At 46.3% G+C, this 14,083-nt stretch overlaps 1 protein-coding gene across 1 annotated transcript; it reads left to right on the top strand.

Moving 5' to 3' along the window:
- Window positions 1-1,595: 1,595 nt before the first annotated feature.
- On the top strand, window positions 1,596-10,613 carry SLFN14 (schlafen family member 14). Its single transcript, XM_084749533.1, is given in 6 exon segments — window positions 1,596-1,777; window positions 2,761-3,821; window positions 5,717-5,848; window positions 7,118-7,451; window positions 7,453-7,845; window positions 9,408-10,613. Coding segments are annotated over 5 exon segments (2,706 nt in total). The 5' UTR covers window positions 1,596-1,777; window positions 2,761-2,794; the 3' UTR covers window positions 10,228-10,613.
- The last annotated feature ends 3,470 nt before the right edge of the window (window positions 10,614-14,083 follow it).

Here is a 14,083-nt window from a genome sequence, read left to right as displayed (position 1 = left end):
GATCATCTGCCTGTAAGAGAAGCTTCCCCTATGAAGTCTCACCAACATGCTTACTGATGAAGGACTACATGCTAATATGAAAGGGGGAAATCTCCCGGGGCCTCAACCATAGACAGGGAACTACAGGCAACTAAGAAACTGAGAGCGGGAGAAATAGTCTTCCCTAGGGAAGATCACAAGTTAGGTACCCAATGCCAAGTGGTCAGGGTTAAATCATATACCTATAAGTAACACCATATGGACCGGTCAGGGTATAATTTATATACTTCGGATGGTGTGTATATAAGACAAGAAAGAAAGACCGTGACTTTGAGAAAGGGCAAGGGATAGGTAATGTGGGAAAGGCTGGAAGGCAAAGGGGAAGGGGGAAATGGCGTAATTATACTTTAATTTAAAAACTTGAAAAGAGGGCCGGAGAGATGGCTCAGAGGTTAAGAGCACTGGCTGCTCTTCCAAAGGCCCTGAGTTCAATTCCCAGCAACCACATGGTGGCTCACAACTATCTAGAATGAGATCTGGTGTCTTCTTCTGGTGTGCAGGTGTACAAACAGCAGAAGACTGTATACATAATAAGTAAACGAATCTTTAAAAAAATAAAAAATTAAAAAGAAAATGTAGTGTATAAATACAGTGGGAGCCGGGCGTGGTGGCGCACACCTTTAATCCCAGCACTCGGGAGGCAGAGGCGGGCGGATCACTGTGAGTTCAAGGCCAGCCTGGTCTACAAAGTGAGTCCAGGACAGCCAAGGCTACAGAGAGACCCTGTCTCGAAAAAAACCAAAAAAATAAAAAATAAAAAATAAAAAAAATAAATACAGTGGAATTATTTTTTGCCCATAAACAACATATTATTTTCAGGAAAATGGATACAACTGGAGATAATCATATTAAGCAAACTAAACCAGTCTCAGAAAAATAGTATATGTTTTCTTTCATTCCTGCTCCTTGGGTTTTATATAAATATATGAAATCAGGTATGTACATATGACATGAAAGTAGAAATAAAGCTTTCTAGGGCAACAAGGGAAGCTATCAGGAGGAGAGAGGAACAAGAAAAGGGAGCCCAGGGAGTTTGGAGGGAATACGTTCAACTTTACACCTGCATGAAAACTTTAAAAATAAAATTTAAAAACCAACAGGAAAAAGATAAACTTAAATAAAATACAACAAGGAACTTGGAAGATAGTGAAGCAAGCTATCATTGCTTACAATGGCTATTACAGAATAGCCCGATTTAAAACCAGCGTAGCCGGACGTCACCACACCTTTAACTCCAGCAGTCAGGAAACAGAGGCTGAACCTGGGCTACATGGCGAGTTCTTGGCCATCCAAGGCTGTGTAGTGAGACCCTGTTCCAAAAAAATTAAATTAAATTAAATGGGTGCAGAGCTTTGCTAACACATGTAGCCAGGACAGCGGCACTTGTGTTATGTGTAAAAGCGGGGCTCAACCCTTTAGAAGATATAAACTGAACTCTTGGGATGCTCACTTTAACCCCTCCCCCACCCTCCCTCACCCCCACATTTCCGTACTCTGGGGACCTGATTCACTCCTTCTGGCCAGACCTTAGTTTGCTAATCTGCCATGACATAGACTCTTCCTGAGTCCTTATCAGCCTCCCTCAGTGGGTCAATGTTATGAAGGCTGAGAGAGTCTGGCGGAGTTCTTGTTCCTCCCTGGCAGCTATCACAGGGCAGCAGGGCCCTTAGGAGAAGACAAACATTCCACCCGGAGCCAGAAGAGCAACCGACGTACCCGGAGCAAACAAGAACACCAGGTAAAGAATTATTTTTCTAATCTCATCACTATTTTGGGCACAGTTCAAGTCTGAGACTATGACCAGTTGGGTATATATAATAGTTAGGAGAATTTTGTTACAGAAGATGAGTGAGGACCTAGAGCCTCAGAACACTGTCATCCCGTAGCAGTCACAAGCACCAGAGTAACATCAAGGAGACGTGGGAACCATGAGACCAGACACTGGGCTGGTCCAAAGTCACTTAGATTTATGGTATAGATGCCAACAAATGAAAGTTACCAAGAAGGCAAACTGAGAACAAGTAAGCCATTTCTAACAGAGCTCCCAAAAATGGAATGGGCTGGCTGTGGAAGATTGCTAGTCACCGGAGGGAGCCAAGCAGTTGGGTGGGAAATTCTTGGTAATGATAATATTGCAAAGAGATTTAAGGGGCAGCAAGATACTTGGGTTAAGATGGTCTCTGAAAATCTCTTCTAAGCCAGGAGATGGTGGCACACCACCAGCACTTGGGAGGCTAACCCACCTTACGCCTGGACTCAGTGTTGGTGCCTCCCCCCCCCCACTTTAAGTGGAAGTGGGCTGAAATCTTCAGCATTTTATTTTTCTTCCATTACGGAAAACAATTATGTTCGCATTCTAATCTATGGCTATTCTTGTTGAAAAGTCTATTTGGCAAAATTGTTGAAAAAACAATATTAGCAAAGACTACTCCAAAGCTGGGACCAGTAGAAAAGGCTTGTAATCCCAGATTGTCAGGAGTCAGAGACAGCAGGACCCATCCACAAAATGGTAAGTGAGGAGATGTAACTCGGTGGAAGAGCGTTTGCCTCGCATGAGGAAGGCTGGAGGCTCAGTCCCCAATGCCATTACAACATCCTTTGAAAGATCATATCCAAGGCTAAAATGTACCTCAAATAATGTATAGCCTTGAATAAAGTATTGCCACCTCTGAACTTCTCACTAACACAGAAATATCCCTGTCCCGATCTGGTTATTTGTAGGAACTCCCTTCTGCTATTGTTGGGAGTGCAGAACATGCCCTACGCCGAGATCACCGTAAACCTGGGCAAAGTGACCTTGGGGGAAGAGAACAGGAAGAAGATGACAAACAGTTGTTTGAAGAGACAGGAGAACTCAAGTGTCATCCAGGCTGTGTGTGCACTGCTGAACTCTGGAGGAGGTGTGATCAGAGCCCAGGTCGGTGACAAAAACTATAGTTACCGGTGCCACGGGCTGGGGCAGGACTTGGAAACTTCCTTCCAAAAGCTCCTCCCATCAGGGTCACAGAGACACCTTGACTATGTACAACAGGACCAGGAACTACTAATTTTTGTCAAGTCCTGGAGCCCAGAGGCCTCCTGCCTTCCGCTGAAGATTTGCAGCTTACGCTCCAACTTATACTGGAGAGATGTGACCTCTGCCATCAACTTGAGTGCCAGCAGTGCCCTGGAGCTTCTCAGAGAGAAAGAGGCTAGAACCCAAAAAGGCACCTCCAGGTTACATTCTCATGAATGGACCCCCAACATATCCGTTGAGGAAGAGGAAGATATTAAGATGTGTGCCTTGGAATTTTTTCAGAAAGATCAACTCAATTATAAGGAGAAGCTTAACTTCACAGAGTCAACACACGTCGAGTTTAAAAGGTTTACCACCAAAAAGATTGTCCCTCGGATTAAAGAGACGCTGGCTCATTACGTTTCGGCATTTGCCAACACTCAGGGGGGATACATAATTATCGGGGTTGACGATAAGAGCAAAGAAGTGTTTGGATGCAAGAAAGAAAAAGTGAACCCCGACTCACTAAAGACAGAAATTAAAAGCTGCATAGAAAAGCTGCCCATATACCACTTCTGTCGTGAAAAGCCCAAGGTGAATTTCGCAACCAAAATTTTGAAGGTTTACCAAAGAGAGACCCTGTATGGCTATGTCTGTGTGGTTCAAGTACAGCCCTTCTGTTGTGTCGTGTTTGCAGGAGACCCCGATTCCTGGATCATGAAGAGCAATATTGTCACAAGGCTGGTGGCTCAGCAATGGGTGCACATGATGCTGGACATTCAGCCAGGTAAAAGGAGAAGGAAGGCGTTGCCGAGGTTGAGGGCAAGAACTGGCTTCTTTCCTTTTGAGGAAAGCTTAAAACAAACACAGAAACGGGCGTTAGTTTACAAATGCTCTCCTGTGGTGTTCTTTTTCTAAGAGTCTTAGTTCCAAAGACTCCGAAACTGATCCTTTTGAAATTAAAGAATAAGAAAAGGACCTCAGTCTTTTGGGGACAAGTTGTCTTATGTCATCAGCCACAGACATGAATTAGCGAGTCCCTTTTCTGCCCTGTAAACCCATTGACAAAACTTGGCTGATTTTTTTCCTGTCTACCTAGAATAGTTTGACTGGAAAAACAATCTTTAGAGAACACCATTTAAGTTTGACACTCCACCAAGTGTTTCCAGGGACCAGCCCCCCCCCCCCTGTGTGTGTGTGTGTCTGTGTCTGTGTGTGTGTGTGTGTTGTGTTGTGCAATATGAACCACTTCAATAAGTCTAGGAGCAAATATCTTAAAATATCGGGCCCCAGGCACCACAACCCGGATGAATGAGGCAAACGCAGATGCTCTGGGGTAGGGGATCACCCTGAGGGAGAAGGACCGGTGGTGATTTTCTCTTATATCTTGTTTGAAATCAGCCTTGGTGACTCACAATAAGCTCACTGACTTGCTTGCAAGATCAGACACCCTTTTTTTTTTTTTTTTTTTAAGATTTATCATGTACGGCGTTCTGCTTGCATATATACCTGTACACCAGAAGAGGGCACCTGATCCTATTATAGATGGCTGTGAGTCCCTGGTAGGAATTGAACTCCGGACCTTTGGAAGAGCAGACAGTGCTCTTAACCTCAGAGCCATCTCTCCAGCCCCACCCCCAACCCCAGATGGTCCATTTTGATGAAACACTTTAGGTCACTGAACGCAGACTCGCTGAAGTCAGCCATTACATACTTCATGCGTCAGCCTTTGTCTTTTCTTTTTGTTTTTTCGAGACAGGGTTTCTCTGTGTAGCCTTGGCAGTCCAGGCCTCATTTTGTAGACCAGGCTGGCCTCGAACTCACAGCAATCCGCCTGCACTCTGCCTCCCGGAGTGCTGGGATTACAGGCGTGCGTGCACCACCACGCCTGGCTTCTTTGTCTTTTGTTTGACCTATTTCCTCCTCTCCCCAGTGAGATCCTTCCCCCTTTCAACTCCTCAGAATGGAGATTGAAAACAACCGTGACCATCAGCGCGCGCAGCCTATGCTGCCCCCCTGTGGCCATGTGGCTGCTTACAGCCGGCAGGGCTTTCTCCGCTCCACCTCTCCTGGTTTAGTTTTCCCCGCATTTTTGTGCTTTTTCTCACTGTCCTAGAGCTTAAAATAACCATGTTTCATGTGACATATGCTGAAAACACGAGTCTAGTAGCTTCCCTCCTCCTCCTCCTCCTCCTCCTCCTCCTCCTCCTCCTCCTCCTCCTCCTCCTCCTCCTCCTCCTCCTCCTCCTCCTTCTTAGTTTCTCTGTGTAGCCTTGGCAGGAACTCACTCTGTAGACCAGGCTGGCCTCCAACTCACAGAGATCCGCCTGCCTCTGCCTCCAAGTGCTGGGATTAAAGGCGTGCACCACCACTGCCCGGCCCTTTTCTTTCTTCTTGGTGGTAACCTGGCATCAGAATTTTGGAACTGGAAGGAAACCGAGAGATCTTCCCCTCATGAGAGAGAGGAGAAATGACACTTGTTTGGGATGAATTACCCAGGGAGGTAAAAGACTTGAGACCCACAGAGCAGTTCCCAGGCACAGCTGTGTGAGGCAGTGCAGGGCCACACACCATCTTGCTGTAGAAAGAACAGTCGCAGAATTCTGCCACTTGTGTTTTGTTTTTGTTTTTGTTTTTGTTTTTTTCATTTTATCTGAAACCACTTTCTGTGTCCTTGTTTAGATCCTTCCAGCCTGCCCGCCACAGATGACAGTGCTCACCCGATGCCATCAGCTTCATCTGCGCCGAGGAGGCCAGCGTATCTCACAAAAGTCCTGGAACATAAGGAGACTCTGCAGCGCCACTTGTTCCCAGGTACAGCTATTTGCGGTTTGGTTTGGTTTTGATTTTTAAGACAGGATCTCGAGCCAGAGCCAGGTGGTGGTGGTGGCCCACGTCTGTAATCCCAGCACTCGGGAGGCAGAGGCAGGTGGATCACTGTGTGTTCGAGGCCAGCCTGGTCTACAAAGTTAGTCCAGGACAGCCAGAGGGAGGAAGGGAGGCAGGGAGGGAGGGAAGGAGGGAGAGAGAGAGAGAGAGAGAGAGAGAGAGAGAATATCTCACTATGTTACCCCAGCCCAGGTTCATTTCAGCAGCTGGAGAGATGGTTTTATGACCTAAAGCATAAGTAGACTTGTTTGCCTGGCACAGGGAGGTCCTGAGTATGGTGCCCAGCACTGAAAGAAGAATTAAGCTGGGAAGAATCGATAGCAAGTAATCCAAACCTTTTTTTCTTCAAACCTTCTGTCATATGTAGCAGTGGTGGCGCACGCCTGTAATCCCAGCACTTGGGAGGCAGAGCCAGGCAGCTCCCTGTGAGTTCGAGGCCAGTCTGGTCTACATAGTGAGTCCAGGATAGCCAAGGCTAACACGGAGAAACCCTGTCTCAGGTGGGGGTGGGGGGTGGAGGGTTGGGGGTGGGGTGGGGGAGAATGTCAGGGTTGGAAAGATGGCTCAGAGGTTAAGAGCACCGTCTGCTCTTCCAAAGGTCCTGAGTTCAATTCTCAGCAACCACATGGTGGCTCACAACTACCTGTAATGACATCTGGTGCCTTCTTGTGATGGGCAGAATACTGTTTTAAAAAAAAGAAAGTGTCATATGTAAGACTGAGCAGACATAATACCCTTACAATTACATACCACACACACACACACACACACACATACACACACACACACACACACACACACACACACACACACACGTGTGTGTGTGTATAATAATAAAATAAAATGTCTTCACACTTCCGGTTAAGAATTACTATTCTAAAAGAAGATTCTTACTCCTCCAAAGCATCAGCTTCACAGAAAGCCCTTAGCAGATGGGAACACCTTCCCAGCAGCTGTGGACCATCTGGGACCAGGAAAGGGCTCCAGGAGCCAATTGTCTGTAGGCCTTTCCCTCTCAGCTTCCCTTCCCCCTAGAGTAGGCAGGCTTAAGCACCCCCAATCACAGCCTGAGTGGGGGATGTTCTCTTTGCAACAGGAAAAACATGGCGTAGAGTCGTCCTTTTCTACCAGGCTGCAAGAGCAGCCCTGTGTGCTTTTTCGAGTTTTGGTAACTTGTATCCCTTCGACTTTCAGAAACACAGGAAAACCTACAATTTCAGCCAGAATCCCTCTGTAAGAAGCTGTTCTCAGATCATGACGGACTGGAGGAGTTACTGAAGGCACAGACACATCCTGGTTCTCTCGGGATTGTGATACTTTCTAGAAGCTGGGCTGCTGATATTGGTTTAACGAAAGAGCAGAACGTCCTGTGTGACGCTCTCCTGGTAGCAGTTAACAGCCCTCTGGTGCTCTGTACCGTCTTAACAGACCCCGGTGGGAACGGAAGATCTGACTATACTCAAAACACCGCCCTCCGCTTAAAACAGCAGCTGCAAACTATCGGCGGCTACACAGGGAAAGTATGCGTCAGATACACCTGAAAGTATGAGGCAGATACACCTGACCAGCGTGGGGTCCACACCTCATCAGTCCTCCGTGTACTACCCCCGATCCTACACGCTGTCCAGCAGAACTGAAGTGGAGGCTTTGCTGCAGGCCCTCGTGGCCGTCTCACTGTGCTCCAGGTCGGTGCTGAGTGACCGGCTGGGCTGCGAGTTTTTCAAGCAGCGTGTAGAAGAGCTGGGCGACTCACTGTCCAGGGACCTCCAGGAGACCCGCGAACTGTTCATCCACTGCTTTCCAGGAGCCAGGAAGACAGCTCTTGCCATAAAGATCACGGAGAAGATTAAGGATGTGTTCCGCTGCAAAGCAAAGGAGATCCTCTATGTTTGTGAAAGTGACTCCTTAAGGAGTTTTGTGATGTGAGGATTTTTACCATCTAAACTTTAAAAAAAAAAAAAGTTTCAACCGAATGAAATAAGTAATGTGTGCTTTGAGTTTAAGGTTCTACAATGCTTTTTCACGGTGGAAATTAGCACGGACTTCCGTTAACCACAGACGAGAGGTTGAACTATGAAATGGGCAATTTATCATGTCCAATCCTAAACAAGCCAAGGATGCTTGACATTTGTTTGTTTTTTGAGACAGTCTTTCTCCTCAGATCAGGGTGGCCTTAAACTCAATCCTTCTGCCTCAGCTTCCTGCGTATTGAAATTGTAGGATTCACTCCCATGCTCAGCTGTGACTCTATATAGACATAGAAACATTTTCCCACAGTATGTGGCCTTAGATCTACGGGAAATAGAGCTGAGCCTGTCTTGCTTTTTAATTAACTTTTTGCTGGATAATTAGTGAATTGGTTATACAGTTAGCCTCTGCCTCTATTAGGAATTAATTTAAATACAATTTGACTTTCTTTATAAAATATCCATACATTTGGATATTCTGCACAAGTAATTTTAGAAAGTGTGCAAATATAATTACACTGAAACCTCTAGTGTAGTAAAAAAAAAATGGTACAATTTAGCAAAGAGGGGAAAATTCATATTTTTCTTTGGGTTTTAATTATTCAAAAAATCTTATTGAGGAACATTTATGTTAGATACTGTTAAATTTAACATCAGAGGAAAAAACAGTGAAGACTTTACAAAATAAACAGTGCAAGTACCGTATTATTGTTATTATACTAAAGAGCTGCCTCCCATAGCTGGAGGTTGGTAAGTACGTACTCTGCAGCGACAGAGACTCTTGACTACTGAGTCATTAGGAAGCCAGGTATAAGAGGGAATGCCAGGAATTCCAGCTCTCAGGAAACTGAAACAAGGGGGCTGAGAGCTTGAGGCCAGCCCAGACTAGACAGCGAGACCCTATACCAAAAGCAATCGAGAGCCAGGCGTGGTGGCACACACCTTTAATCCCAGCACTCGGGAGGCAGAGGCAGGCAGATCACTGTGCCTGTAGGAGGCTGTTCCCTAGGTCTAAAAGGACCCGTTAACGAAGTAGGAACGGGCATGAGTTACTTTTTGAGATTTCCTTTAACCGTAGTGATCGTGTCTTTGCCTGCCAAGCATCACAACTGGACCGGTAGAAATAGCAAAACAAAACAACAAAAAAATTTTTTTTAAGATCAAGCATTGCTTTGTAGGCCAGATTGATTGATCTATGGTCATTATGTAACCCGGGCTGGCCTTGGACTCAGGATCCCCTGCCTCCTGAGTGGTGGGGTTATAGGTGCAAACCACTGGACTGTCTAACTACTTTGTAGTAAGATTCCACGTGAAGATTTAACTAAACAATCCCCAAGGTACACACGTTAATTGTCAGGAACCTTGGAAGCAGAGTGGTCTTGTCGCACTGCCTCTTTTAGGGAATTGGCCTGCAAAGGAGAGTTATTTAGCTTCCATTTCCAATCCAGAGAGCAGGAAGGGCTCCTGTTATCTTCGTTTCTCTGCCTGACACCTCGTCTTCTCTTTCCTGGTTACAGGCAGCAAGCCGCCTGCCAAGCTGTGACCCGGAGGACCTTCATGAGAGACGAGTTCCCAAAGATTAAACACATCGTGATGGATGAGACTGAGAGTTTCTGCAGTCGTCATGGTGACTGGTACGCGAAGGCCAAGAGCATCACCCATCCAAAAACCAAGGGGGCTGCAAGAGAACACCTTCACCATGGGATCCTCTGGCTCTTTCTGGATCCTTTCCAGATCCGCCATGCAGATGGTGGTGGCCTTCCGGCTCCTTCTGCGCAGTTTCCTCGGAAAACAATCAGCAACAAGATCCACTGCGCTGTGGAAATTGCAAAGGTCATGAGAGAAGAAATGAGGAGGATCCAAGAAAACCCTCCCTCCAGTGTTTCTCCAGACACACTGGCAATGCTCCGGGAGGCTCCCTGTGAGGAGGCAGTGCGTGCCCAGGCTCTGCCAGGCGTGTGTGAGATCACGGATAACCTGACACCAGAGCAAATTGGCAACTACGTGGCAGAAAAATGCCGCAGCCTCTTCCACGATGGCTATCTGCCCAAAGACATAGCAATTCTGTACAGGAGAGGGGAAGACAGAAGACAGTATAAGGATGTGTTGCTAAGAGCCATGGCACGTGGGGCAGTGGAGGTCACTTTCGGCAGTGTCGCTGATCTTTGTAGCGACGGCATCATTTTAGACAGCATCCAGCAGTTTTCAGGCATGGCAAGGAATATCGTGTTTGGGCTTAGTCCTGAGTCTGTGCAGTCAGAGGGGATTCATAAACTCTGCTTTGCTTCGAGAGCCATTAAACACCTCTATTTGCTGTATGGAAGGACAGCCTTCTGAAACTACTGTAAATGGCACAGGAAGCCAACAAGAGCACCCTCTCCTTCCAGATGGGTGGTAGCTCCATTTTAATATTACAAGTGAAGAAATGAAGGTACATCGTTATGGCCCGGAACCATATTTTCTGGGATGAGTTAACTCTGTTATTAGCAGTGGCCATGCTCACTCCTTGGTCCACTTCTCTTTCCTGGATTGTAACAATGTAAGGGTGATCAGTCTTCTGCCTCTGAGCTTCATGACCCAAGTCAGCTTTAATTCTCTCAACCAAAGATTCTAAAATAGAAAGCAAAATTTTACGAAATTCTCTGCTTCGGGGAGTTCCCGCAGCCTCCAGATGGAATCTGTTTCCAAGGCTCTCTGTGGTGCCTGCTTTCTCTCCTGACCCCATCCTTTTTTTTTTTTTTTTTAAAGATTGATTTATTTATTATTATGTACACAGTGTTCTGCCTGCACATACACCTGCAGGCCAGAAGAGGGCACCAGATCACATTTTAGATGCCTGTGGGCCATCATATGGTTGCTGGGAATTGAACTCATGACCTCTGGAAGAGCAGTCAGTGCCCTTAACCTCTGAGCCATCTCTCCAGCCCCTGACCCCATCCTTGATCATGCCTCTGTCTCCCAGAGTTTCTAGCTATTTTGGGAGTGATGGTAGGCTATCCTTTAGACCAATTACTTGGACTGGGTATCTTTTTGTTTGTTTTCTTTCTTTCTTTCTTTTTTTTTAACAGAGTTTTTCTGTGTACCCTTGGCTGTCCCAGAACTCATTCTGTAGACCAGGCTGGACTCAGAGATCTACTTGCCTCTGCCTCCCTTAGTGCTGGGATTAAAGATGTGCACCACCACTGCCCAGCCTGGACGGGGTGTCTTGAAGGCAGCACTTGGGCTAGCATCTCATGATGGCTGTGGGGCTCAAGCTTTACAGGGCCAAACTTGGTTTTGTTTTTTTCACCAAGTCCAAGTTAAGTCTCTTGGGGTTGACTTTCTGCTAACTGAGGTCACAGAAGACAAAGGTATGAGTGAAAATGCCACTCTATTACTTTACAGTGTGAACTGTATTAGCCAGTGGACTAGGGGTGTTTTGCTAATTTGTACATTCATCAAGAACACAGGAAGCCAAATGACGTGAGCAGAGCCTTACAGTAAGAGTAGCTATAGGGGCAGCCTGTCCTAGGTGAGGACTGAACAGAAAAATCCCTGGCAACTAGCCACACCAACTCTCTCTCTCTCCTTTTCTCGTCTCTTCCTCTCCCTCTCCTTGCATTGTTACACTGCCTTAATAGTATAGATAATACAAATAGTGTAATAAAATAGTCAAGATAAAGAGTTGCTTGTGATGCTGGGCGTGCGCCTGTAATCCCAGCACTCTGGGAGGCAGAGGCAGGTGGCTCTCTGAGTTCAAGGCCAGCCTGGTCTACAAAGAGAGGCCAGGACAACCGGGGTTACACAGAGAAATCCTGTCTCAAAAAACAAAAAACCAAAATAAAATAAAATAAAAAGAAAGAGTTGCTTGCGGTGTGATGCTCCTAAAACATTTTCAGAGAGCCACAGAATGTGACAATACCGGTTTAAGAGATGAAAAAAATAAAAACAAAAACTCCTAAATATCTCATGACCCAGGTGTATTTCATTTGTTTTTGCCTATTTCCATTCCTTTTTGATATTTTACACACACTGCAAGTTCTGCAATCAACTTTACATTCTATATGGCCGCTCCTTGCATTTAACTCACTTTGGAGCACTGTCACAGCGTTATGGTACCTAATCCACAGTGGAACTGTGGATCCTAGCAGCAGAGCCAGACGTGACAAACTGCTGCTCTGGAAATCAGCATGGAGGAGTTTCAGATCGCTAAAAGTAAATCTCCCAGCTAAACACCCCCGGGAGTACGCTCCAAGGACTCGGCCTCATACCCAACAGGTGCTCGCTCAGCCGTGTTCCCTGCCACTGTATTCACAATAGCTAGGAAACGGAATCAACCTAAATGGCCTTCAAGACTGGGTGGAAAATGAAAAAGTACAAGTACACAAAGGAATTCTACTCAGCCTAAAGAAAAAAGCGACACCATGACATTTGTAGGTAATTTGCACACCATGTACTGAGTGAAGTAATCCAGGCCCAGAAAGACAAATACCACATGCTTTCTCTTATCTATGTTTCTGATCGCTGAACGTTTGGACACCAGAGAAAGCAAGGAAGTGAAAGGGGCCAAACTGGGCGACTCTAGATTGGGGAATGGCAGGTCACAGTTCAATGAAACAGAAAATGGGGAGATTGGGGTGGGGCTAGGAGGGCGATACAAAGAGGACAATAAATAACACCAAGAATGTTTCATAAAACACACAGACCAAAGCCGGGTGTGCCTGCACACTCCTTTAATCCCAGCACTTGGGAAGCAGAGGCAGGCGGATCGCTGTGAGTTCGAGGCCAACCTGGTCTACATAGTGAGTGCCGGACAGCCAAAGTTACACAGAGAAATCCTGTGTTAAAAAACCAAAACCTTAAAAAAAAAAATTAAAAATAAGAAAATATGAAAAAGAAGTTATGCCGCTGGAGTGCTAAACGCTCCCAGTTAGGGCCATGAGGCCATGAACAAAAACCCCAGTACCACGCATGCATCGACCTGAGACTCTGGCCAGGGAAGCCAAAGAGACTTACAGAGCAACTCTGGCTACTGCTATGACTCTTGATTGGAAAACTATTTTTTAACCAGCGATAGGTCCCCGAGGGGTGCACCGTTCCTGGAGGTACTGCAATACCAGGTCGATGCGTGGAGTGGACGGAGCAAGCTCCTATTCCAACTCCTAGCTCCAAAAATCCATTTAATATATTGTCCTCGGATAGAGGACGTATCAGATATTAAACTGATAAGAACAGATACTACACTTGATCTTAGCCAAAAGGCCGAGAAGCGATAACCCGATCTATGCCCACGCCCGCACCACTAACACGCAGATACATCTTAACTCACGGTCAATACCCCCTCACGCGCCGACAAACACGCGCTCCACACCAACTCTCCTACTCTATTGTGATTTCGACACGTCTTGGCCAGGAAAATCCTGGAATAGCAAGAAAAGGAAGAGAATTTTTTCGTTGCTCTTTTTTTTTGTTCCCAGAGTTCCGGGAAGGCCGGGCTATGTGCTCATTTGCATGCCCCGCCCAGCGTGTCTTCTGCCTTTCTTCTCCGAGCTGCCAGGAAACTTCAGAGCGCTGCTGTACTGACAGTCAAATGTCCTCGGTACTTCCTGGTTCTTCTTCGCAATCTTTCCGACACAGACTTGACAATACCAACCCAAGAGATCCCTTACTCCACTCCTCCTCTTGTATCTACCCATTTTGCTTCGTGTCTCGTCCTGAGATGAGATCCAGGACCGAGGGGGAGGGGACGGTTCGCTTCCTGAGTGTGGTCCCTGGGAAGACAAGTTCTGATCCGCTCAGGAGGTGGACAGATCCTTGGGAGATGGATGCTTAGAATTTCAGCTTCTTTGCAGTAACTATTGCTCTGGAATTTTGCCCCTTAACCCTTCATTTTCGTTCATTCCGTTTCTTGTTTTCAATGGAGTCTGACGCCTATGAAGCCCAGACTGACCTGGAATTTTCTGTGATCCTCCCGCCTGAGCCTAGCCCAACAGCCAGCTTCCTTTCTTTCATATTTTGAGACACGGTCCCTTTGTAGTCCTGGCTATCTCAGAACTTGCTATGTCGATCAGGCTGGCTTCAAGCTCAGTGATCTGCCTGTCACTCTCACCTTGAAAGGGAAAATTTTTAATTAGCATTAAAGCAACCAGAACAGCAGAGCTCTCTAACTCAAAAGTGCAGGTCGACAGGTATGCTAGTCCAAGGTCCCAGATGA

This window comes from Acomys minous, assembly GCF_964271855.1.
Source record: "Acomys minous genome assembly, chromosome: 12".
NCBI lineage: Eukaryota > Metazoa > Chordata > Mammalia > Rodentia > Muridae > Acomys > Acomys minous.
Note: the sequence above shows the minus strand (reverse complement) of the source record. Positions and strands in the feature narration are given on the sequence as shown.